The 27,443-nt window shown below is 43.4% G+C and overlaps 1 protein-coding gene across 1 annotated transcript in view; it reads left to right on the forward strand.

Annotated features, from left to right (window-relative positions):
* Positions 1 to 27,443, forward strand: part of WNK2 (WNK lysine deficient protein kinase 2) — a 170,047-nt gene that overhangs the window by 122,499 nt on the left and 20,105 nt on the right. The window contains exons 20-24 of the mRNA XM_023738649.1: positions 18,288 to 19,009; positions 19,141 to 19,171; positions 21,629 to 21,705; positions 21,804 to 22,492; positions 26,221 to 26,435. Of these exons, the coding sequence (XP_023594417.1) occupies positions 18,288 to 19,009; positions 19,141 to 19,171; positions 21,629 to 21,705; positions 21,804 to 22,492; positions 26,221 to 26,435 (1,734 nt within the window). The remainder of the gene's footprint in view (positions 1 to 18,287; positions 19,010 to 19,140; positions 19,172 to 21,628; positions 21,706 to 21,803; positions 22,493 to 26,220; positions 26,436 to 27,443) is intronic.

The following is a 27,443-nucleotide window of genomic DNA, read 5'->3' on the forward strand; positions in this document are numbered from 1 at the left end:
GTTTGTTTTACTTTATTTTGGAGGTGGAGTGAGGAAGTCTCTTTTGATGCTAAGATTCCCCCACTTTAAATTGTCCATAAAGAAGAGGGACTCTTCTGTTGACCTGCACCTACCTCTGCAGACTGCCACCAAGCTTGCCCTTTGGGGTTGTCAGTTAAATCTTGACTTCAACCTTAGGGGGCTGGAAAGAATAATTTGAACAGATTTAAAGTTTAATTCATTATAATTTGGGAGGAAGAAGCTGTTGATTATACAACTTGACCTAGCTTCATGATACGTGCATGAAAAATTTCTGCAGATCAACTTTAATCTCATGTTGTGTGTTTCCAGTGACGCCCATTATACTCTTGGAGACTCATTCTCACAGGGAGTAGGTCAGCTTACAACGATAACAAAACCCAGTGAAGCCATAGACCAAACTGAGATGTGGTGATCTCTGGTGATCTCTGGTAAAGAGAAAACAAAGGAGAAGCTAGCGCTTTTAGTATCTGTAATGGTACGATTTTAAAAATATGAATATATTCATATATTACTTCTTGATTTTAATACACACACACAATTAATTGGGAAAACAAACTCTTATAAAAATAAAGCTAATTTTTAGTAGAGTCAGTATAGTGTGGTGGTTAAGAGGACACGCCCTGGAGTTAAATCCTAGCTCTTCATCTGTGCACTGAGTGACCTCAGGAAATCTTTCTAAGCCAGTTTCTTTATCTATATAAACAGAAAAAAGAGGTGACCACTTCCAGGGATGGCAAATCTGGTAATTTGGATCGACCATTCAATAAGGATAACCAAAACAGTTGGACAAATTATAAAAGTCATCTGCCTGGAGGCATTAGAGAAATCTGATGACAGTGGAGAACTGTCAGGCAGGACCCAGGGGAGGATGAGGACCCAAGGATGTGAGCCCAGTTTCGGCCCACTTTTCCCCGGGGGGGCATTTCCCGATTTCTGTAGGGGGAGCCTTGAGGCTGAGCATTGCTTTTGCCAGCCTAGAGAAAAGGGGCTTAGAGTCCAGGGCCAGGAGGCTGGCCTTGCTGGAGCCCCTGCTGAAGGCCTGCACTGTAGAAGGAAGGGTCAGCTGGAAATAGACAGGAACCCCCTCTCAAAGCATCACAACCCCTCATGAAGGTGACCTTGGAGTGCTGTGTCCTTAGGTAGAATCAAACATATCTGTTCTGCATTATTCTCAGCCTCAAATTACTTGAACAAACAATTTTTTAACTATAGTACCTGGCACATAATAAACAATAACTAGGCAGAGAGGTCTGGCTCTTGGTAAGATAAATACACACCACCGCCCTTTCTCTCCCACTCAGTGTAACTATGAAACCTGGACAGATGCGTGGCACAGCCATTTGAGGACTCTGAGAAATAAATAGCAGCAGGAAGATAAGGGAAGAAAACTAGAATTCATAGTACCATTGACCCGGCAGTGAGTTTAGCATTTTTTCCTCTGGGATCTCCTGGCCTAAATTCAGCATGGCCTGAAAACCGGAAGTGAGCACTGTGTGTGGTGCAGACAGAGAGATCCAGGGAAAAGCCTGGAGTTCTGGCTTGTGAAGCAGGAAAGGGAGCTCCTAAAACTCACAGGGTGGGGGACATTCTTCCTCATGTTTCCCGTTTCCTCATTCTCTTTGCCCAGCCCCCAGGCAGTTCTGGGGTGTTGACAGTGACAGAGCAGGTAACAGGAGCCTCAGGAACCAAGACCATGTTGGGGAGAACCTTCTTTTTGTTGGGTGGACGTTTGACTCTAAGAGCACAGAGCCAAAACCATTGGTTATTTTCTTTCTCCCTTTATCCTCCTGCTGCTTGGCCATGCTTGGCACAGTTATGGAGGTGGGTGATTTCTGGCCAGAGATTCAAAAAGGGGAGTCCCAGAGAGTGAAAAGTATCAGGGAGATCATGGAAAGCTTGGGAAAGCAACCCCATAAAGTTGTTTATGAACTTCTGGGCTCACCTCCAACCTGTGCATGTATGGATCTGCTCCTAATTAGCAGATAAAAAAGGTCTTTGAGAAGTGACCACCACCCATGTTCCAGATTGACCCCTGAGTGGCACACACATGTTTCAGATCAAAATTCGTACTGCAGAGGCATTGAAACTGAACTGACATTGGAACCACAGCCCAGAGAAGGCAGGTTGCAACTTGCGGCCAGAACCTAACCAGGTAGATTTCCTGCTTAAAGCAAAAATAGCAACATTCACTGTTGGATTTAAACAAGACCTAGAGTCTCATGATATTCAAAATGTTCAGAATATAATCCAAAATTACCCAACAGATGAAAATGTCAACTTATGTGGAAAAAGAGAGTCAACACATGCCATGACAAGATAATGTAGATGTTGGAATTATCTGACAGACTTTAAAAGCATCTATTATAAAAATGTTTGAATAAATAGTCACAAACATTTTTGAATGAAATGTTAAAATAGAAAATGTCAGCAAAGAAACAGATGATACAAAGAAGAAACAAATGAAAATTTTAAAACTGAAAATTAAGATAACTGGAATTGTCCAGTTTGAACATAGGGAAAAAAAATGAACAGAGCCTCAAGAACCTGTGGAACAATAACAAAAGGTCTAACATTTGTTTCATCAGAGTCCCAGACAGAAAGGGGAGAAAGCGGGCAGTGCCGAAACATGTTTGAAGAAATAATGCTAAAACCTTCTCAAGTTTGACAAAAGACATAAACCTACAGGTTCAAGAAGTTGCATGAACCTCTGAAAGGTTAAACTCAAAGAAATCCATGCCCGGACACATCATAATCAAACTGCTGAAAACCAAAAACAAGGAAAAAATTGTGAAAGCAGCCAAAGAAAAATGATGCATTACCCAGTGGGAAAGTGATTCAAATGACTGAAGATTTCTCATCAGAAACCATGGCGTCCAGAAGGAAGTGGCACAGCATTTTTCTAGTGTTGAAAGAACTGTCAACCCACAATTGCGTATTCAGGAAAGATATCCTTCAGGAACGAAACTGAAATAAAGCCGTTCTCAGATAAAGACAGCTAAGAGAATTTATAGCCACTATACCTGCTCTAAAAGAATTGCTAAAGGAAGATCTACAGACAGAAGAGAAATGATACCAGAAGGAAACAAGGAACTTGACTTGAAGGAAGAGCAACAGAAATGGTAAATATTGGGATAAATACAGTAGACTGTTTGAGTTCTTTAAAACCTGGTTTGATAGTTGTAAGAAAAAAATTATAACAGTGTCTGTTGGGATTTTCAATGTATATAGATGTGATATATAACAAATCTATGGTATGGGGAGTGCGTAAAGAGACCTGTATGTTGGTAAGGTTTCTATATTCCAATTGACGTGGCAAAATACTGATTCTGGGTAGACTCTGTAAAGTTAAGGATGTATTTTGTAATTCCTAGAACAACCACAACAAGACTTTGACAGAGAGATAGTCAAAACCACAATAGATAAACTAAGATAAAATACTAAAAAAGTATTCAAATAACCTAAAAGAAAGCAAGAAAGGAGAAACAAAGGATCAAAAACAATAAAGTGGTAGGTCTAAATACAGGTAGCTCTGACTTATGACAGGGTTCTGTTTCAATGACTGCATCATAGGTCAGTTCTAGCGTAAGTTAAATACCTCTTTTTTTTAGTTTTCATTATTATTGCCCTTTATTATCAGCATCTTTATAAATTGAATCTTTGAACATCTGTGAGTGAACATCTGATAACATCAGCAGATTAAGCACTGCAGCATTGTATGTAGTACATATTACCTATGATAAGATGTACAAAAAAAGTAGACAGTCATAAGTGCGGTTCGTCATAGCTTGAATACATTGTAAGTCAGGGACTACTTTATAAACATATCAATATTAAATGTAATTGGTCTTAATACATCAATTAAAAGACAGATTGTGAGAATGGATTTTAAAAAACTTGACCTAGGTTTATGCTGTCTACAAGAAACTTCAAGTACATGTAGTCCTCGACTTACAACAGGGTTCCTTTCCGATGACTGTCATAAGTCGGTTCTGATGCAAGTCAAATACCTCATTTTTTTTTTCAGTTATCATTATTATTGCTTTTAGTATCAGTGTCTTTATAAATCCAATCTTTATTTGTCTTTCGGGGTTGGAAGTATTACACATAAACTGACAGATATGTTTTAATACATACATAAAGAAATATACAAAGCATAAAAATTTACTCCAAGGATGAAGAAGAGTTGGACAATGTTGGCGTTTTGTCAGTTGCGGTAATAACTCCACTTGTGGAAGGGGCATGGCATTTCTAGTCAGAAAATTAGTGAGAGTTGTCTGTATGGTCCTTTTCTTTTTTTCTTCATATATTTCGTGGTAACATCTCACTGCTTCCCGAATCTGCCTGTTGACTGTAGCAAAGCAATCAGTGTCTGGGTCCATGTTTTCAAGCAAGTGAAGCCCCTAATTTAGTGTAGAAAAAACTTCAGCTAATCCTTTCACTTAAATTTTTTGACAACTTCTCTCCTTCCTTGTCCTTATTATTTCTTTCTTATTCAGCATTTCTTTCCTCTTCAAAGTCAATTAAGTCCTGATCTGTCAGTTCTCCTTCATAAACTAAGCTGTTTCACATCAGTGATATCAAGTTCTAAATTCAGCGTTCTTGTCATATGAATGATTTTTCCATTTATCTCTTCCATCATATTTTCCTGATCAAGTGCTTGGAGCATGTTCATTTAACTCAGCAGTTTTTTTTTTAATATACCCTGCATGATCCTGTAACTTCCCAGGAAGATACACTGTTGTTAAGTGGGGTTTGTCATAATTTGAATACATCATAAGTCAGAGACTACCTGTAGAATGATATAGGTAGTTTAAAAAATAAATGATGTATCAGTCAGTGTTCTCCAGAGAAACAGAACCAGTAGGATACACACACACACACAGATTTTAAGAAGTTGGCTCATGAGATTGTAGGGACTGACAAGTCCAAAATCTATAGGACAGGTCAGTAAGCTAGAAACTTAGGCAAGAGTTGATGTTGTACCCTTGAATTCAGGCCAGCAGGCTGGAAATCAGGTAAGATTTCTATGTTACAGTCTTGAGACAGAATTCCTTCTCTGGGAAACTTCAGTTTTTGCTCTTAAAGTCTTTAACTAATTGGAGGAACCTACCCATATTATCAAGAGTAATCTCCTTAAAGTTAACTGACTGTAAACATTAATCACATCTACAAAATACCTTCACAGTGACATCTAGACTAGTGTTTGACCAAACAACTAGGCACCATAACTTAGCCAAATTGACACATAAAATTAATCATCACAGATGGTAAAAGATATACCATGCAGTCATCAAAAGAACACTTGAGTGGCTATATTAATATCAGGCAATGCAGACTTTAGAAAAAAGAAAATTACCAGGGATAAAAAGGGACGTTATATATTCATAAGAGGGTCAGTTCATCAAGAAGAGAAACAGTCCTAAATGTGTATGCGTCTAACAACAAAGCATTAAAACTGATACAAATGAAAAGAGAAAGAGATAAAGCCACAAATAGAATCAGAGACTTCAACACACCCCTTCTAGTAACAGATTAAAAACTAGCAGGCAGAAAATCAGTAAGGATATAGAAGACCTGAACAACACTATCACCCAGCTTAACCTAATTGATGTTTATAGAACACTACCCAACAACAACAGAAAACACATTCTTTTCAAGTGCATATGGAACAATTACCATATCCTGAGTTATAAAACAGTGCTTAATAAATTTAAATGAATTGAAATCATACCAAATATGTTTTCTGACTATAATGTTATTAAACTATAAATCAATAACAGAAAGATAACAGAAAAATTTTCAAACATTTTGAAATTAAATAGCACACCTCTAAATAACCTGCAAGTCAAGATAAAACTTTCAAGGAAAATTAGAAAACATTTTGAGGTGAATTAAAATGAAAATACAACATAAAATTTATCGGCTGCAGCTAAAACAATACTTAGAGGGAAATTTATGGCACTACATGTTAGATTAGAAAAGAGATTTCAAATTAGTAACCTAAGCTTCTACCCTAAGGAACTAGAAAAACAACAAAATAAACCTAAAGCAAGCAGAAGGAAGGAAATAACTAAAGAGCATAAAACAATGAATTTGAAAATAGAAAAACAGTAGACAAAATCAATGAAACAAACACTGGTTCTTTGAAAAGATAAAAAAATGATAAGCCTCTAGCAAGACTGACCAAAAAAAAAAAAAAAAAAAGACAAAATATAAGGAATGAAAGGGGATATCACTATACACCCTTCATAAAAAGTTAATGGAATACCAGCGGTTCCTTGGAAACTGTATGGAGCAGTTTTACTCTGTCCTATAGGGTTGCTGAGTCAGAAGTGACTCGACAGCAGTGGGTTTGGTTTAGTTTTATGAACAAACCTACTTGGATAAATTTGACAACTTAAGCAAAATGGACTAAATCCTCAAAAGTTATGAATTACTAAACTCATCCAAGATGGAATAGATAACCTGAATGGTTCTAGACCTAATTTAAAAGGTTGGACTTATAGTTAAAAATCTCCTGAAAAAGAATTCTTCAGGGCCAGATGGTTTCACTGGTGAACTCTACCAAACATTTAAAAAAGAAATGTCACCAATTCTACACAATCTCTTCCAGAAAATAGAAGAGGAAGGAACACTTCTCATTTTACGAGGCCAGCATTACCCTGATATCAAAACCAGACAAAGGCAGTACCAAAAAAAGAGAAATTACAGACCAATATCTCTCATGAATGTAGATGCAAAAAAATTCTCAATAAAATATTTGCCAACCAAATCCAGTATTATATAAAAAGAATAATGCACCGCGACAAAGATTTATCTTGGGAAGACTTATTAAAAAATCAACCAATCTATCATATTAGTAATCTGATAAAGGAAAAAACATGATCATATCAGTTGAAACAGAAAAAGCGTTTGACAAAATACAGCATCCATTCATGATAAAAATTCTCAGCAAACTGGGAACAGAAGGGAACTTCTACACCCTAATAAAGAACATCTACAAAAAAATCTATAGTGAACCTTATAGCTTAATGTTAAGATATAAAACTATATAACCTTTAGAAGAAAACATTGGAGAAAATCTTTGTGACCTGTGGCTAGGCAAGGAGTTCTTAGTCCTGACACCAAAAGCCTAATCCATAAAAGAATAAATTGATAAATCAGACATCATCCAAATTAAAACTTTTGCTCTGTGAAAACCACTGTTAAGAGAATGGAAAGGCAAGCTTCAATCTAGGAGAGAATTACTGCAAATCACATATCCAGTATAGTATTTGTATCCAGAATATATAAAGAACTCTCTAAACTCAATATATAAAGAACTCTCAAAACTCACCAACTCAAAAAATGGTCAAAGGACTTGAACACACACTTTGCCAGAGGATGTAAGTATAGCACACAAGCACATGAAAAGTTGTTCAGTATCATGAACTGTTAGAGAAATGTAAATTAAAGCTGCAGTGATGGATCACTAAACCTGTTAGGGTGGCTAAACTGAAAATACCAAGTCTTGGTGTGAATATGGAGCGACTGAAACTCTTATATAATGTTGGCAGGGATGCAAAGTGATACAGTTATTCTGGAAAAGAGTTTGGCAGGTTTTTTTGTTTGTTTTAATAAAATTGAACATACACTTACTTCACTCCTTAATATTTACCCTAGAGAAATGAAAACTTTTGTTCATTTAAATATCAGTACGTGAATATTTCATGGCAGCTCTATTCATAATTACCCAAACTGAAAACAACCCAAATGTCCTGCAGTGGGTGAATGGATAAACAAACTGTTGTTGTTGTTAGGTGCCATCCAGTTGGTTCCTACTCATAGTGACTCTGTCTATATACAACAGAACAAAATACTGCCCTGTTCTGTGCCATCCTCACAATCATTGTTATGCTTGAGCCCGTTGTTGCAGCCACTTCATCAGTCCATCTTGTTGAGAGTCTTTCACTTTTCCCCTGACCATCTGCTTTACGAGCCTGATGTCCTTCTCCAGGGACTGGTCCCTCCTGATAACATGTCCAAAATACGTGAGATGAAGCCTCGCCATCCTTGCTTCCAAGGAACGCTCAGGCTGTTCTTCTTCCAAGACAGATTTGTTCATTCTTCTGGCAGTCCATGGTATATTCAGTATTCTTCGCCAACACCATAATTCAGAGGCATCAATTCTTCTTTGGTCTTCCTTATTCATTGTCCAGCTTCCGCATGCATATGAGGTGATTGAAAACACCATGGCTTGGGTCAGGTGCACCTTAGTCCTCAAAGTGATGTCTTTGCTTTCCAACACTTTAAAAAGGTATTTTGCAGCAGATTTGCCCCATGCAATATGTCCTTTCATTTCTTGGCTGCTGTTTCCTTGGGCATTGGTTGTAGATGCAAGTAAAATGAAATCCTTGACAACGTCAGTCTTTTCTCCACGTATCATAGTGTTGCTTATTGGTCCAGTTGTGAAGATTTTTGTTGTCTTTATGTTGAGGTATAATCCATACTGAAGGCTGTGGTCTTTGAACTTTGTCAGTAAGTGCTTCAAGTCCTCATCACTTTCAGCAAGAAAAGCTGTGTCATCTGCATAGCATTGGTTGTTAATGAGTTTTCCTCCAGTCCTGATGCTGCGTTCTTTTTCATATGATCCAGCTTCTTGGATTGTTTGCTCAGCATTCTTGGATTATTTGCCCATTCCAAAGAAAGATCAACAGAATGTGGAAATTATTGAATAGTTAATATCACAAGTAAAATTTTGCTGAAGATAATTCAAAAGTGGTTGCAGCAGTACATTGACAAGGAACTGCCAGAATTTCAAGCTGGATTCTTGAATAATTACATGAAAGTGATGCCAAGGAAAATAATACATACCAAAACTTGTGATGCAGCTAAAGCCATACTTGGCAGAAACTTTGTAGACTTAAATACATATATTAGGAAGGAGAAAAGGCTGAAATTCAGTAATCAAAGTATCCACTGTAACAAGTTAGACAAAGAAGATAAAATTGAACTCAAAGGAGGAAATATAATAGATAAGAGCATAAATTAATGTAATATAAAACAGACATACAGTCGAGTATCAACAAAGCTTGAAGTTGGTTATTTGAAATGGCTAATAAAATTGATAAGCCTCTGGTGAGACTAAGAATAAAAGCAAGAAGGCACAAATAATCAACACTGGGAGTGAGAAGGGTGGACAGTGCTACAATCCTTACAAATGTGAATAAAAAGATGAGTATATCATGTATAACTTTATGCCAATAAACTTGAAAATTTACATGGATAATGTCCTAGATAAATACAGCTTACGTAAAAAGAAATAGATGTTCTGAAAAGTACAGCCATAGTAAATGGAATCAGTAATTGAGTATCTTCTTATACTTACCCTTTGTGGTGGCAAGATTGCTGTAACAGCTCAGCATATAGCCTTCTAGTTTCAAGAGTAGGCAGAAAAGAAAGAGTATCTCTCTTCTTAACAAGTTTCCAGAGTTCCGGGCCTGAATTGCACTATGTAGAACTAGCCAGTTTCCATCAAGTTGATTCTGACTGATGGTGACCCCATGTGTGTCTGAGTAGAGCTGTGCTCTACAGGTCTTTCAATGGCTGATTTTTCGGAAGTGGATTGTCAGACCTTTCTTCCAGCGCTTCTCTGGGTAAATTTGAACCACCAACCTTTTGGTTAGTAGTCAAGTGCTTAACAAATTTGCACTACCCAGGGACTCCAGTGCCAAATTAGCACACATCTGTCTCTAAACCAGTCATGTGGCCAAGTGGATGGAATACACAAATTGACTCAGGCCTAAATTACACAACGTCCCTGGAGTTGAAAGTAGGAGACAGTTGTTCCCTAAAGAAAATTCAGAGTGCTGCTACCCAGTGAAGGAGGGGGTGGATGCTGCATGTGATAAACCAAAAAAGATTCATGATAACGAGGAAGGTGACTGACCCAAATGTTGGACAGGAGAGGTGATGATTGCTGAGAAAAAGGAAATGGACAGTAGTAATTCATGTTTGGGGTGTTGAAAAACTTGAAAATAGATAGTGGTAATGGTTGCACAACATGGTGAATGCAATTAAGGTCAGTAGATTCTACACTTTAAAGTGGTTAAAACGGCAAACTTTTACTACAATAAAAAAAAATTTTTTTTAATGGCTCAAAAGTCAAATGAGTTTGGAAAATATCACATCCTCTCTCTTCCTCTTGAATATTCACCATCCAAATAAGTACAGTAAAGGCTCTGAAATGTCTTGATTTCTTGTTTGATCTATGTTTCATTGCTTGTTTCTCAAACTTACCTGCCCACGGAAACTTCTTCCCTGGAGGATCATTTACCAACCTAGGCAGGACACTGGTGTTCTGTGCTTCTAAATTTACCAAAGGGTGGGTGTCTGAGTCATTGGAAGGCCTTGCTCACTCCTTGGGACAGGAGTTTATACAGCTCACTACTTAAACTGATTTGTTTTACAAATTCATTAAATTTTTTTTGTTGCATGGGATGGTGGACAGTAGATACAAGGTAGACAAGAACCATGTTTTTGGGGGCTTATCTTGTGGTGAGGGTGTGGTGTCATAGAGCAAAATCATGAGGCCTGGTTAAAATTGAAAGTAAAAAGTTTATTGAGGGAATAGAGACAGCTGCAGCACAAAGGAACACTGCAACGGGGAAACGTGAAGTCCCAGCAAATGGAACACATGAATCCAAGGGGGAGCAGTTGGAGGCACACAGTTATAGGGCTGGAGGAGGAAGTACAAAACACAATATTCTGATTGATTTATAGTGATTCAGGTCAGTCAAAGGCAAGACAAAGTAAAGCATAATCTGTTCATGTAAACCAAGACATTATTGGCTACATGAATACATTGATTGGCTGAAAGACATGGAGTCAAGGGGAGGGGGCTTCATGTTGGTTACAAAACAGTGGCATGACAAGTTTTCAGGAGTGGTCCGTTAAAAGTTACCATGCTCAAAGTGTGAATCTCTGGAGGAGATGGGGAACAAAGGGTTTCCATCAGGGAGCAAATGAGTTTCCGTGAGGTGTTCACATTCTTTAACCAGACCGCAAAGCAACTTCCTTAACAATAATAGGGGTTGATTCATAGGTGACAAAGAGAGAGTCTGGGGGAAAGATTACATTGAGCCCTTGGAGTTAGCTCAGTCATTTTACGGATTGGTCAGATGCCGCTTTTTTATTTTATCCCTTATAATTCCGTCCTTTTGATCAAGAATTTCTAAGCACATCCTTTGATCATACTGATGGGCATAGTCTCTTCAGCACGGGTTTGACTTTAAATTGTCTAAATGGCCACGTGAACTAGCAGGTATTAAGTTCCTAGATGTTACACAATAGAAGTGGCTGAACACCACTATGTATTTTTATCTTGTTATAGGGGAGTTCTCATCTTCAGAGCGAGTTGGTCTCATGTTGCTCACAAAGGAGCGACATGAAAACTCATCTTCTGCAAGGTTTTTCTGGCAGTGGGACAGCTTCAGTTCTCTTCACCATGCTATTGCTGAGCAGTCATCCTCAGTGACTTTGGTGTTGGGAATGGATAGGGTGTGGCCACATTGGAGGAACAGTCTCACCTGCTTTAAAATGACTAAGTCATGAAGCTTCTCTAGTTTGGGTTCTCGATTGCATTGTAGATATACATAATTCTCTCAGCATGAGATGAAGCAGAGTTTCCAGTTCCTATAGTAGATGCACATCTTATAACACATTTTATAATTACAATAATAAAGATTATCATTATTAATATAATCAACCCAGCTTTCAACAGAGACTAATCATGAATCTGCACTATTAGGTAGCCAACTGAAGACACTGAAGAAGGATGGTAAAGTTATAGAGGGTAAAAAATGTAAACAAACAGCTTTTTGATGAATCTTAGCAATATCTTGTTTAACTTCTCCAGCGGTGTTAATCCAAGAGCAGTAGGAGGTTTTAGCAATGGCACAAACTTCTCTTTGATGAGCTAGTAAAAACATCTAAAGCTGTTTGATTATTAAGTATCGCTTTAGCCAGTGCGAGCCCTTGTGGCACAGTGGTTAAGAGCTTGGCTGCTAACCAAAAGGTCAGCAGTTTGAATCCACTAGCAGCTCCTTGGATACCGTATGGGGCAGTTCTGCTGTGTCCTGTAGGGTTGCTATTAGTTGGAATCAACTTGATGCCAATGGGTTTGGTTTTGTTTAGTCAGTGAGTTAAAGGATTGTTGTGCTGCCATTCCACCTGCAACATTGTCAGCTATTTGAGCTGTGGTAGCTGACAGGTTATGAATAGACTGTTTTAATTGTATTGTGCCAAACCAAGGACCAGTCCCATCTGGGGTAGTCAGCAGTAGAATTGCTGGTAAGTGTTAGGCTACACTGAGTTAAGAAATAAAATTTTAAATCACTGGTCTAATGCAAACTCTTATTAATGATGTAAATATCTAGAGAACCTCCCAAGGTTCTCATAGTACATTGACGTTTTATTCTCCAGCTATCTAAGCATGCTGTGGCCTATGCATAAGGAAAATCTTTAGGTTAGGATTCATCTATAGTGAACCTCCACAAAGGAATAAATAACCATGGGGAGCACACGGGGCTTTTTTAAAATCAGAGGAACTAGGGATAGATAAGTTTGCATTTACCAGCCAAGTTTCTATGTGGACATTATTGTAAGTTCATAAACTTTCAAAGTTTAATTCCCACCAGGAATTCTTTTATATGTGTGTGAACATGGGTTATCATAATGTTTTTAATAGTTCTATTCAGAGTCTAAAGCTAATTATTATACCAACTAGAATATAATTGGGCTTCTCCAGGGTATTGTTTAACAATATAATCTTGGTTTCTGCATTTAATTTTGGCTCCAGCATAATCATATGGGATAAACAAAATAATAGGGATCATTATAAAAACACAACAAGCAAATGATACCATAAATACTTAGACAAAATTAGTACTCCAACTACTAATAGAATGAATATTTCTAAAGGTTATATCAAAAATGGGAAAGAACAGGAAGGGTTAGGCTAAGTTTTGCCAAGCTCAACTGCACTTGATTTATCTTTCTTAAGAAAATGGACTTTGAAACTTTTGAAGAAAAATTGGAAGAAAACCCTGATTTTATTCTCCTTATTTCCTTTATTCCCTTCTTTTTTATCCTGTTAATAACTTTAGCATGGAAACAATTAGTTAAAAATTATTAATCTGTGAATCTTAACTTATAGAATAAGGCAACTTTAAAGGTTATATATGTTAGGCAGGGGTAGCAACATCTACTGGGGACATAAAGAATTAACACCATGGAGGGAAATTTCCCAATATAGGGATAAAGCATTCTAAATGTAATTCTATAAGGATCACCTATGCCAGTAGGAATAGAAATTCAAGGACTTTAATAACCTGTATATACATGGGAAAGAGAGGAATGGATGTAAATCGGAAAGTAACAGGTAGCAATTTACTAATCTGATAAATCCCAGCTGATAAAAGTGCCACTTTAAAAGTTTTAAGTATTAAATAAAGAGTAACTACTTCAGGGGTTTCTATACAACGTATTTTGCTAGGACAGAATACTAACTTGGTGAAGGATAATTAAGATAAATACCAAAGTAAAGATTATAAAGCACAGCCCAAAAATCTTAGGTGCTCGTATGAAGTCTTGTTCCGTGATTTGGGGCAGAACTGTTTGCTTCTGTCGCAGTTATTTGCTTCTGTTTACTGGGGCAGCTGAGTTTCAGTCTGAGCCCTTTAGTTGGCTGGACAATTTAAACAGGAGCTGCAGTCTTCTTTAATTGGGAGAGGTGTATTTAAGTCTTAACTCTCTGTAATTTAGAGGTATAAGAATTAGTAAGGGGAACTATGTACAGTCCTTTCCAACAAGGCTCCAGGGAATCTTTTGGCTGATGTTTTTTCTAATATATATGGTCCCTTGGAATAATATCAGGCAAATTTTTGGATTTTGGTTCTTGGTCATCAAAGACTCTTATAACCTGTGAAAACATTCCTTAGAGTATTGGATTAAAGATTGGCAATATTTAACAATATTAGAGATGGTGTAAGTAATATAAGGGAGGGACATATGGTTTTGAGGAACTATTTCTGTCACCATAGTTATTTCAGTATTTATTTCTTAGAGTCTGTGGCATTTCTGAATATATTTTAGTTAGAACTTTGACATGAGCCATAACGTTTTTTAATTCATAGGATATTCTGTAACCAGTATAGTGTTATCAGTTCCTGAAATAGCTGATTCTTATGTAAAAAAAAAAGAAAGAAGTGAGAAAAAAATGAATTTTTATATCTCGGAAATAGAACACTGTATATTAGTGATATTTTTATATGAATCTTATAGTAATCTTTTTAGTTTACTTAGTTTTATGTATCCAGTTTTGGTTTCATGTTATTCTGGATTAGCAGCAACTTGAAAAACCCTGTGTCAATTTTTACATAAGAATTTTTAAAAATCCTGATTCAGTCTAATGGCATTTATATTAAAAATATTATAGTCCTCTTTATGAGTCTGATATAGTCCATTTTTGTTGTGTTTTCAGAGAATCAATTTAAAACTTATCTATGAGTAGCAAGCTTACGAATGGCTATCATTAGCTTATATAATAATTTTTAAAAGTGAAAAGATTTGATGGTAAATAACTATAAAAGTAATGCAAAGTTAAATAAAGTCAAATAAAAACTTTAGGTGAAAATATCTCTAAACATAATGATTAACCTCATTTTTAAAGAGTTAGGATGTACCAACAATAATAAAAACTCCCCATAGGTGAAACCATTGGGTTTGATGATACGAGATAAAAATAAAGAAATAAAGTTGTGACTAAGTTAGTAATTGAAAGGATAATAAAATTATGATGTAATAGGATGAGCTTCTTGTCTAATATCAGGCAAAAAACATAAGAGGAAACATTAACACATAAAATTTTAACCTAACAAAAATTTGGCATTTCTCTTGGTTTGACAACATGTTTTATGTAATTTATAACATATTAAATAAACTTTTTTAGCGCTTTTTTCTTTAGGAAATAGAAATAAATCTTTTATGGCTTTTTATGAAGTTTCAAAGATGTCAGGAGGTTATTATAGGCTATTGAGAAACAATATTTTAGTTATTAAAGATCTTAAAGATAAAAGTCTTAGTTCTTCCAAAGCCACGTGGCTTGGTTTTTGATTTAGAAATTTATTCTTTTGAACCTTTGCTTTTCAGGCAGATTGCATTAAAAAAAATAAAACTAATTATTTAGTTTTAAAGAAAATTCTGTTATTCTAACATTGAGAAACCCAATTTTTAGTTTATATATTGTTTAATATTAAAGCTCTTAAAAATTCTTATAAATCACCCATAAAACAAAATGAGACTACGTGGGCACACCAACCAAGCAGCAAGGACAAGAAGGCAGGAGGAGACAGGAAAGCTGGTAGTGGGGAACCCAAGGTCAAGAAGGGGAGAGTGTTGACACATTGTAGGGTTGGCAACCAATGTCACAAAACAATGTATGTATTAATTGTTTAATGAGAAACTAATTGTGCTCTGTAAACTTTCATCTAAAGCACAATAAAAAAATTCTTATAAATCAGCTCATTAAATATTTAGCTGTAGTGAATAAGAACTTTAACCATACCAAAAAATTTTTGTTTTTAATAAACCTTTTAAATTTCTTGTAAAAATGAATGTATTTTTTTTCCTGTAGCTTAAAAAGTAAGAGCCGGTAAACTTTAATTATAACAAACATCCACTAACCCAATTTAATGTCAGTAAGTTACTAAAAAATTCTGGCAATTAAATCTGTATATTACAAAACAATCACTGTTGAAATAAAGCTCGTCTAAACAGTCGATATCGCTATTTAAATTTTTATTTTTTGTTAAAAAACGTTTTTATTTGGTTGGAAGGGGTCTTTTTGTTGACTATCTACATGAATAACAAAAACTTATTAGGATCAGAACTGATTTTTATCTTGAAGTCTTATCCTCATAGGGGGTTGCTTTGTATAATAGTCCAAAGGTCATTAGTGGCTAGATCTATAGCCTATGTTATAGCTTCTACGTGCTTCAAAAAAAAAAAAAAATTTACCTTAATTGCAGCAATTTTCATCAAGGCTTGGAGGCAAAAGTTTACAAAGCTGTACATTAATATATTACATCATTAATAAAAAGGGGTTTGTTGGGTTTTTGAAGGGACTTATCTATAGCCAGGCTTGGGCAAAGGTCTGAATAACGGTTACTTCAGACTCATAAGTTTTCTTTATCTTGATGTCAGGTGTTATAAAAATTGTAGTCACTTGTGTAATGGTATCTAAAAACCTGAGAGATATAATTTTTTCATTTCTGAAAGTTAGAAGATTTAGGCAAAGCTGGCAAAGCCCTCAGTCATTTGTGGAGCTACACCACCACCTTTTCAAATGCAAGTAGCATGAGTTCAGCCCAGTTGCCTGGTAACACAGAAGCAGTCTTCACTTTTCAAATAGGCTAATTTATCTTGAAGTATCTTAGAGGAGCTGCCAGGAAATCTTTTTTTAGATTATGAGGCAGGCAAAAACAGTTTTAGGAAAAAAACAGTAGTTGTTAGCTATGGCTTTTAATTTGATACAAGATAAAATTTCTTAGACTAGAAGCAAGTTCAAATGAAACAGAAAAACTACATAATTTATCAGTGTGTGAAATCAGCCAACGTGAAAAACCTGTAAAATAAGGACCAAATGTGTACACAGCAAAAAAAATTGGTTGCAAGAAGCTTTAGGTCTCTCATCCCTTAAAGTAACCTCTACAATGTCAGATTGTGAGGAGCAACCTCAAATGTCCACCAGACCTAGATCAAACAAACTTTAACTCGAACTTGCAAGTGGGGGAAAAAAAAACTGAATGTGCACTGAACCCTGAATGCACGCTATAACTTGAAAGTGCCCTAGGAAAGAGAAAGTGAGTTCAAACTTAATGGGCTGGAACCTTGAGTAGACTTGAGGATATTGTAGGAACAGCCCCACCAAACTGAATTTAGCAACAAACTCATCAGAACTTTCAGAGAGTGAACCAAAAATGAAAGTAAAGACAGATCCTCAATAAAAGTCACAGAGCTCTGTACAATGAAGGCAGAGCTCAAGTTCAAGAGACTTTACCTTAGACAACCTTTGGGAATCCGGGTAGGTGGTGAGCCAAAAGGCTCTGATGGCCAGGCCTGCATTCTCGATGTCCCCAGGGTCATAGAAGGCAGGACAGATTTGAAATCCCACTTCTGACACCAAGTAATATTGTAGAGCAAAATCACAAGGCCTGGTTAAAATTGAAAGTAAAGAGTTTTATTGAGTGAATAGAGACAGCTGCAGCTGTCTATGGGAGTATGTCTGTTCTATGGGAAACGTGGAGTCCCAGCAAATGGAACACACGAATCCAAGGGGGAGCACTTGGTGGCACAAAGTTACAGGGCTCGAGGAAGAAGTACAAAACACAATATTCCGATTGATTTATAGTGATTGAGTTCAGTCAAAGGCAAGACAAAGTAAAGCATAATCTTTGATTTAATTGGTTACACGAATACATTTGATTGGCTAAAAGACATAATTGAAAGGCATGGGGTCAAAGTGGGGGCTTCATGTTGGTTACAAAGCCAGTGACATGATGGAAATTTTCAGGAATGGTCTGTTAAAAGTTACCTTGCTCAGAGCATCAATCACCAGAGGGTACTGGGAACAGAGTTTCCGTCAGGAAACAAATGAGTTTCCATGAGGTATTCACATTCTTTAGCCTAATTGCAAAGCAGTTTATTTCCTTAACAATAATAGGGGTTGGTTCCTAGGCAACAAAGGTAGAGACTGGGGAAGAGGTTACATTGAGCACTTAGAGTTAGCTCAGTCATTTTACAAATAGGTCAGAAGCCTCTATTTTGATTTTATCTCTTATCAGTGGAAAGACAGTACCCAGGCAACAGTTGTATCTGCAAGTTAAGTGTAAGAGGGTGCAGGGGGAGGGGTGGTGCTGGGGGAGGGATGGTGCAGGGGGAGGGGTGGTGCAGGGGGAGGGATGGTGGCACTAGTTCAGCCAAAGGGGATGATATTGTAACAGAGTCCTGTAGGCAAGACGGAGGAAGCACTCCAAGACCGTGGAAGACGTAAGGACGAGGGGACAGGCAGTGCCGAGACCTGAGCAGGAACAAACTTAGCGTATTGGAGAAACAGAAATGACCAGTGTGCTGGGGCCAAGGCCAGATCACGGAAGGCATCCTTTTGGCCAAGGAAGGGAAGATACCCAGAGAAGGGTGATACAAAGGTGTGTTTCTGTATCCTCTAGATCCAACACCCTGTACAGACCAGCTGTCCTCAAAGGAACCACCCGGCCTCCTCGCTGGCCCACAGCTTCTGAGCCACCCCAGCTTCGGTGACCCCCACAGCAGGGCACTCGCCCCTTTAGTACCATCCTCCCTGCCCATGACTGACCTGCCCCAAGGCACAGTAGTGCCAGCAGCTACCACCATGCCAGAGCCAGCAATGGGGACTGCCATCCAAGCAAGGGGTGCCAGGACCCCTCAGGGACCGGGCAGAGAGCATGAGATGCCCCTGGCACTCATGGAGACTCTTGATACCCAGCGTGCTGCACAGCCTCTTGGCACCAGCCAAGAGCCCTGTGCCCCACATCTGGGGGAGCCAGCCTCAGCCTTGGAAGCTAGCGCTCAGGGGGAGCCCCTGCCAGCCCTGGTGTCTGAGCCCAGCCCTGCTGGCCTGGCCACCTCCCAGCTCCCCAGCCCCCCACTGGGGCCCGCTGCCCCCGCCCAGCCCCCTGTAGCCTTGGAGTCTGATGGGGAAGGGCCGCCACCTAGGGTGGGCTTTGTGGACAACACCATCAAGAGCCTGGATGAGAAGTTGCGCACCCTGCTGTACCAGGAGCACGTCCCCACATCCTCCGCCTCAGCAGGGACCCCCGTGGAGCTGGGCGACAGAGACTTCACCCTGGAGCCTCCCCACTCGGCACCAGCCGATGTGCCTCCAGGGCCTGCCTTGCTGCCCCAGCCTGTGGTGAGTGGCCTAGCACCTGGCAGGGGCAGCAGTCTGGGGGGAGGAGAGGTGGAGGAGCTGGGGCAGGCAGGGAATCCCCGTTAGTCAGCCCCAGGGTCCCATCATTGCCCTCCTTGCCCCTGCTGGGCCAGGCCACCCACATGCACTTGCAGCAAGGACCAGGTATGGGGACTTGGCGTGAGGGCGCTACCTCTGTGACCATAGATGTATGTCATCTGCCCTGTGTGGCTGGGTCCCTGCAGGGGAGGGGTGTGGGGGTGCAGGCCAGCCTTCAGAGACTAGGAGAAGAAAAAGGTGCATAATTTAGATGTTTAGAGATGTTAACAAGCGAGACTCATGCTGTTTTCTCTTCCTGTTGCTTCCTGAAGTTGGAAAAGTTGGAAATGGCAACAGGGCGAGTGGGTGTGCCAGAACAGGAGCAGTCTTCACCAGTAACAGGTAATGAAATCAGGGTCCACTGGCCTGCCCAGGCATGTTCACGCGGGGGCCCCAGCCTTCACCCCTGCTCCCCAAAGCACCTCCTCTGGTGTGCAGACACGGCCTTTTTGAGAAGTGGCAGGAGTCATCGTGACTCTGCCTGAAACTCGCTGAGTTCCAGGATAAACCAAACGTTCACAATAACAAAAGAGAAATCCTCTTGGTGAATAAATAAGAGCCCTGACTGGGCATCTGGGACATCGTCGGGAGCTGTGTCTTGGCCCTCCCAGACTTCCTGAGAAATGAGTATTCTAAACATTCCCCTCCCCTTCACTTCCTTAGCAAGGCTTCAACATACCAGGGTTCTGAGACATTTTGGATCAAGTGGAGCTGGGGGTTCTAGCAGCTAGACGAAGCTGCAGTGGGCTGGGGCTGTCTGTGAGGAGCTTGGAGGCAGGATTTCTTTTCCCCAGGGGTGTTCTTCCTGGGTATTGTGAATGTTTGTGGAAACTTTTTGCATTGGTTCTCATTTCATTATCTGAATACCCCATGTAACCAGCCCATGGGAGCTGGTCTGACCTCTTTAGGTGTGGTGTTCCTTCTCAGTCTGGAATTTCTTGGGGATTGGTAAGATAAGAGTCAGCATCCCGAGGACGCCTGTAGTGGGAACCTCAGTGTGCGTTAGTGAGCTGCAGGTCTCTGGGCTCGGGCTGCGTTCACTGAGCGAGGATCGACCCCCTGGCTGCTGCCTCCGCCGCTAGATGCCACAGTCTGAGAGGGGTTGGGGGTGCTCCCAGAGCTAGTCAGTGCTTGAGAGCCAAGTCTGGGGGGACCAAAGCAGAAATGCCTTGCAGGAGGGTGGAGAGGAGGGACCGTCTCTGAGGGCCACGCTGCGCCGTCATCCTGTCCGATTCTGGCCTCGTGCACGTGAAGAAAATGAGCTTCAGGGAGGTTCAGTAGCTTGCAGATGACTGAGCCACTCCACAGTCCACACCTCCCAGAGGGCAGACCTCGTGGGGGGAGCGCTAAGGAGACAGGTTCTAGTTTAGAAAAGGTGAAGCTTTCTGGCAGTCAGAGATGTCCAGAAATAGAGGGATGCAGTTGGAAGCAAGCCCCCCGTGCCAGAAGGTGTGGAAAGAGAGGTTGGATGGTACCCTCACAGGTATGGAAAGGGAGGAGTCAAGCATTGCCCACAAGTTTGGGGTACACAACAGACTAGACCGAGTCTTCCCAGGAGTCTGGTTTGAGGCTGAGTCCCCAGTGGGGTTGTGCACAGGAGACTTGCCTCTGGCAGCAGCTTCAGGCGACTGTCCCAGCATCACACACAGCTCTGCCTGGCCCTGGTTGATCTGCTGGCTGGCTCCTGCTTCCCATGCTCTACCCGCCCCCACCCCCCAACCCCCCAGCTACTGTCCCAGCCCAGGGCTGAGCAGCCCTGGGCTGTCCACTGGTCTCTGCCTTGTGAGGGTCTTAGCTGGGCCAGTGCTCCCACATCTCAGGTCTTTATCCTTCTTGCTCACTCTGCACAGGATACTAGGCAAAAACCAAACCCATTGCTGTAGAGTAAATTCCAACTCATAGCAAACCCATAGGAGAGAGTAGAACTGCCCCCGTAGGGTTTCCTAGGCTGTAAATCTCTACGGAAACAGGCTGTCACGTCTTTTTCCTGCAGAGCTGCTGATGGGTTTGAACCACTGACCTTTCAGTTAGCAGCCAAGCACTTAACCACTGTGGACATTGGGCAGGTTAATTAGAAATACCATGTCATATCCCTGCTCTCTGGGAGTCCCTGGGTGGTGCAAATGGTTAATGCACCCAGCTGCTAACCAGAAGGTTGGTGGTTCAAGTCCACCCAGAGGTACCTCAGAAGAAAGGCCTAGAGATCTACTTCTAAAAAATCAGCTACTGAAAATTCCATGGAGCACGGTTCTACTCTGACACACATGGGGTTGCCAAGAGTTAGAATAGACTCAACAGCAGCTGATTTATCCCCACTCTCTAGACGAGCAAACAGGGACAGCCACAGATCCTATGAAGCAACCCTGCTCCCAGTGCCCCGGGACCAGGACATTGCAGGAGGCCTTAGTTTCCATCACTGCCATGGGCACACAGCCACTTCCCGGCGTGCCGGAGTCGCCATCAGGCCACCCCTGCCCTTGCTTCCCTGCACTCCTGAGTAGTGTTCTTGGTCTTCGTGCACAGAGCCATCCCTCAGCAGCACCCTGGGCCCCGGCAGATGGGCAGCGCTGGACCCAGCCACCACACCCGGCCCTCTGCAGGTAAGATGTGTTCTCAGGTGAGAAATGCAGTGGAGTCGCTTGGGCTTGCCCTCCCCTAGTGCTCACATTGGATCTTTTCCTTTCTGGCTTGCTCCCAGGATGCCATGGCTTCAGCAGTCCCCACACATTTGGAGCCCACAGGCCAGGCCAGAGGGACCCCCAGGGAGACCTCAGCCGAGTCCACACAGCGCTCCACAGGGATGCTGGCCTCAGAGGGTAAGGCTGGCTGCCCTCGGATGCACGGCTCCCTGGACTCAGGCTCCCCGCAGAAGCAGCCAGGGCAGCAGACCAGCAGCTCACCAGCCAGAACCGTGGGCCGCTTCTCGGTGGTCAGCATGCAAGACGAGTGGACCCTGGCCTCGCCCCACAGCCTGCGCTACTCAGCCCCGCCTGACGTCTACCTGGACGCGCTACCTGCCAGTCCTGACATGAAGCTGGCGGTGCGGCGTGTGCAGACGGCCTCCTCTATCGAGGTTGGTGCCGGTGAGCCCGTATCCAGCGACTCTGGGGACGAGAGCCCACGGAGGAGGCCCCCAGTGCAGAAGCAGGCCTCACTGCCCAGCAGCAGCAGTGTGGCCAGTGATTTCGTCAAGAAGGCCACCGCCTTCCTGCATAGGTCCTCAAGGACAGGCTCGCTGGGCCCAGACACGCCCATCCGGCCCAGCATCAAAGTCCCCACTATCAGTGTCACCTCCTTCCACTCCCAGTCATCCTACATTAGCAGCGACAATGACTCGGAGTTTGAGGATGCAGACATAAAGAAGGAGCTGCAGAGCCTGCGTGAGAAGTGAGTGTACGGGCGGGGCTGCAGCCCAGCTGCAGGTGTGGTCGGGCTGTGTGAAGTCAGGAGGGTGTGGCAGACCGGGCCAGGTGAAGCCCAGGCCCAGTCCTGTCCTATGGAGCTGCAGGGTGAAGGTGGCAGGGGAGGGACCCGGGCTGACTTGGGAATCCCACACTCAGAGCCCCCCTTGGGGCTTGCCGGCAGCTCCCTGCCTTCTGTCTGTTTCTGGGTGGGGGACTGCTTCTCTCCTCACCACGCCTTCCTGCTGGACCTAGTCCTTCCCTCCACCACCCTCTGCTGTAAGGTCTGAGCAGTGTCACTTGCACATTTGCCTTCCTTGCCCTCACGCTGTCATCCACCACATATTTATCCCACCCCCACTGTCGTCCAGGGACTGGAAAAGCACAGACACCCCTGAGCTTTCCTTAGGGGTTGGCAGGAGGCAAATACTGAGGTGTGGTGGACACTGAAATCACCAGTAAGAGAAAAGCCAGTGTCCTTCAGGATGGAGCGATTTTGACTTGGGTGTCCTTTGAGTGGGCTAAGAAATAGCAGAAACAAGTAGAAGACAGTAGTCCTGCCTCCTCTTTCAAGCATGTGGCTGGAGTCAGACATGCTCTGCACTCTCCCACTTTTTAGCTACCATGAAGTCAGAGTCCACTCACAGTGACCCCATGAGCAACGGGATTGGGCTGTTGTGTTCCACAGGATTCTCATTGGCTGATTTTTGGAAATAGATGGCCAGGCCTTTCTTCCCAGTCCATCTTAGTCTGGAAGCTCCACTGAAACCTGTTCAGCACCCTAGCAACACGAGAACCTACACTGACAGCTGAGTGGTGGTGGTGGCTGCACTCATGCATTGGCCGAGAGTCAAACCCAGGTCCGCTGCATGGAAGGCGAGAATTCTACCACTGAGCTCCACTGTGCTGGGCTCTCCCACTGCCCCTCTGTTAGGGATGTCTGAGTGTGCCTTCCTGTCCCAGGGCTGCACAAAAGCCAGGGGGCCACGCTGTAGACACCAGGAAGGACAGGAGGCAAGGGCTGGGTACACATGACTACTGGTCTCAGAGAAGCTCAGAAAGGCCTGGTGTGGTCAGGTGTGAGGATTGGTGGAAGTCCATGATGGGCATGACCTGGAACATCCTAGGGCCGAAGCGAGGGCTCTGCCAGGTGCCCTGAGCACAGCCTCCTCCACTCCTGCCGTGGCTTTCACATGGGCTTGTCTCACGGGGGAGGTGAGGCTTAGTCAGTACATCAGGAGTAGGGGCTCAGTCCAGGAGCAGGTCTGAGCACGGGCCATGACTGTGCTGGCTCTGTGAGGAAAGCGAGGATGCATAAGAGTCTGGATGTGAGAAAATGGGTAACAGAAGCCGTTGTACTCTCCGGAGAAGAGCCTGTAGCCTGCATGGGGGAAGGGTGGCTGGTCTGCACACCCTGGGAACCATGGTGAGGGGGTGCCCAGGGACGGGAAAGACTGACCTCAAGAGGCATCTGAAAGGAAGACATGGCAGCCTGTCTGACCTCAGGAAGAAGAGGAAGGGGAAGGCTAGCAGGAGTAAGTTCAGGCTTTCTCCTGCAGCCCTGGAAGAGCCATGGAACCCACGAAAGGGCAGCAACTGAGAAGGTGGAGGAAGATTTTGAACCTAACTTACGGGGACTTGGTTACATCCAGGAGGAGATATTTAGTGGTTCTCAAGCCTCAGCGTGCATCTGAAGCCCTGGAGACTGTTCAAACACAGATTGCCAGGCCCCACCCCAGAGCTGCTGCTTCAGGAGGGTGGGAGCCAAGCCCGTGAGTTTCTTCCAAGCTCCCAGGAACCCAGCACTTGGCCTGGACCCCTGCTTTAAGAAGCACCACTGCAGACTGCTGGAGATTGTGCCCTGAGAGCAGGCAAGGGCCGAGCTCAGAGCAAGCAAGGGAGGAGCCCCTGGAATAGAAGTTGCTTTGCAGTCAGGCTCCCTAACACTGTTGCCAAGGATGGATGGAAGGAAGCAGCAACCAGGCTGGGCTTTGGGGGTCACATACCTTAAAAGAGAGGTCTGTCCTGAAATTATTCTGAATCAGATGCTCCCTCTGGTGATCCAGTATCACCCATGTGACTACCAGCTCACACTCTTGAAATACTGCACCTCTTTCCAAAACCTCATTGGATGCAACAATACTTGCTTTTTTTCCCTGCCATTTGCAGAGAAAGCCACTCAGATTTTTTTTTTAATAGCTAAAGAAAGTTATTCTTCTAATACAAATCTGGCAGATGTTGAAGATAAAATCAGAACTTTCTTCCTCATGTTTAACCATGAAAAACACCTGGCGTGCTAGCCTTAAAGGAGGAGGAGCTGGACCTGTGTGAGGCTGAGGGGCTGCAGCCCCCAGGCTGGGAGCTGCGTGGCACTCTGATCCCAGCTGCCCACGCAGCCCTTTTCTCTCATCCCTAGGCACCCGAGGCTAGATCAACAGGTACGTGCCACAGGCACAGAGGTCCACACAACTCCCTGTACTTCAGACCCAGCCCCAACTACTCCCTTTAGGTCTGGTAGTTCACTGGAATGACTCACAAAGCTCCTTGGAAACACCATACCTGTGATAACAGTTTTAATATAACAGAAAAGAATGTAACTGAAGATATGCACAGGGCGAGGTCCAGGAGGGGTCCCAGGCCCAGAGACTCAACATCTGAAGGGGACACGCTTACCCTTCCGAGAACAGATGTTCACTTTCAGCAAGCCAGAAACTCTTCAACAAGGAAATGCTCCATGACGGCTCTCTGGAGCAGAATGCCCTCTGCCAGTGCAGCTCTCGGGGCAGAAATGTCCCCTGCCAGTACAGCTTTTAAACAGTTTTTCTCTCAGCCAAGATAGCTTTGCTCGGTTCTTCTCCCCACTAAGCTCTTCATTAGCGTAGCCCTCAGTTCTGCTCTGTTTCTGTACAACTCTTCTCTCCTCTGCACAGCTCTTAACCAGCTGTAGGAGGCTTTCCAGCCCAAGGCTTCTGTGTCCAAAGGCTGAGCATCCCTCCTGACTCTGATCAACTTGGAAGTCCCATCTGAGTCTCCATGTTCTTGGGCTTTTATAAGCCAGTTCTCGAGCTCCTTTGTCATCATTGTAGGCTGTCAGCTACCTGGTGGGGGCTCCCTAGCCAAACCTGGCAAAAGTAACAAACCCTCAGGGGCAGCCAGCAACTTGTGAAATTTCCCTAAGGTCAGTTTCCAAAAAGCAAGGACAAAAGACCACACAAGGTAATCCGTTGCCCCAAGATGTTGGTCTAGCTCGAAAGAACAAAGGCCACATAGGAGATTCCACGGCTGGTACCTGTGTGAATGTCTAGGGCTTTTATTGCAAGCATAAATACAAACTTAAGTCCTCCATCCCTCTCCCATCAGAAAACAATGGCAGTGGTGACAGTTCTACGCATTTGAATACTGGGGCTCCTTGGCCTCTGCTTCACCCATCCTGTGTCCTGGGGCGTGTAGCTCCAGAGGGTTACGTGGCGCCCATCCTGTGTCCTGGGGCGTGTGGCTGCGGAGGCTCACGTGGTGCCCATTTAGTTTCAGGGTACTGGAAACTGCCCACACGTGGCACATGTGGAGACCCAGTTAGCCCCGTGGGTAGCTGCCGGTCCCTCCTCCACTCCTTCCTCCTGACTTGTGGGTGGTTTCCGTGGAAGGGCACACGGGTGTCTGGGATGGCTGGGGAAGCCTGCCTGCCTCCCTCTCTCTCCCTCCTTCTTCCTCCAGGCACCTGAAGGAGATCTCAGAGCTGCAGACCCAGCAGAAGCAGGAGATCGAGGCCCTGTACCGCCGCCTGGGCAAGCCACTGCCCCCCAACGTGGGCTTCTTCCACACAGCGCCCCCTACTGGCCGCCGGAGGAAAGCCAGTAAGAGCAAACTGAAGGCAGGGAAGCTGCTCAACCCCCTGGTACAGCAGCTCAAGGTCGTGGCATCCAGCACAGGTCGGCAGGGTCTCCTTCTGGCCAGCCTGGGGGGCATGCCTGGGTGGGAATGTTGTCTGGGAGGTAGACTGAGGGACCCCAGTGAGCCTGGGAGATTAGGCTTAATGAGGCTGTGACATCCTCCAGGCCCTAGGAGAGAAGGTCTGGGGTTTCTTCTTCCTACGTCTCCTTTATTTGGAGCTGGGAAAGACGTGGCAGGCTGGGTAGACCTGGGCTTCTCGTCCTCTGTGTGGAGAGGGACAACTGTAAGGGGCAGGGACTTTTCAGAGCCGGGCTCTGGCCCTCAGGGAGCAGTGGGAGGCCCTCTGGCTGCCAATCCAGTCTCGGGCCTGGTTTCTGCAGAGTTGGGGTGGGGCTCAAAGGCCCCTCGCTGCTCACCAGTGCAGGGCACTGCAGAGGACAGGCCTGTTCCTCTGCTCCCGTTTCTATAATCATCTCAGCTGGCCTGTGTCTGTGGGCCTCGAAGATAAGTGAGAGGAGGATGAGTGAGGACCCTCGGCTCTGTGTGATGACATCGTATCAGTAAGTCTACTGGCCTGGCCTCCAGGCTGCAAGAACCCAACACCTTGCATTGCAGAGGTCCCTGCAAGCTCTCTGTGGCTGCTCCTGCCTGCTAGCGCTAGCTCCAGAGCTCTGTGATGAGACAGGCCCAGGAGCCAAAGCCCCTGAGGGGCAGTTAACAGCGCTGTTGATGCATGAAGTGTTGCTGGGAGTCTGAGGGCCACACTCCCAGGGATGCGTGAGTGAAGTGACCTCAGTGCCAGTTCTGAAGCTACAGGGGGTGGTGAGAGGAGGCCGTGCATAGGCCCACTTTGCACCTAGTTATGCAGCTCCAGGTGTGTTATGGTCTTTAACTGAATTTGAACAACAGCAAATCACAGAGTAAGAGTCTCTGACCTCGCGTTTGTGACTGGTGGAGACCGTGATAACTTTTCTGATCTTTCTAACACTCCAATATGGGGTATGGCTGTGTGCCCATTGCATTCAGGGGACTTGGAGGCCCACAGG

This window comes from Trichechus manatus, unplaced genomic scaffold (genome assembly GCF_000243295.1).
Source record: "Trichechus manatus latirostris isolate Lorelei unplaced genomic scaffold, TriManLat1.0 scaffold00120, whole genome shotgun sequence".
NCBI classification, from domain to species: domain Eukaryota; kingdom Metazoa; phylum Chordata; class Mammalia; order Sirenia; family Trichechidae; genus Trichechus; species Trichechus manatus.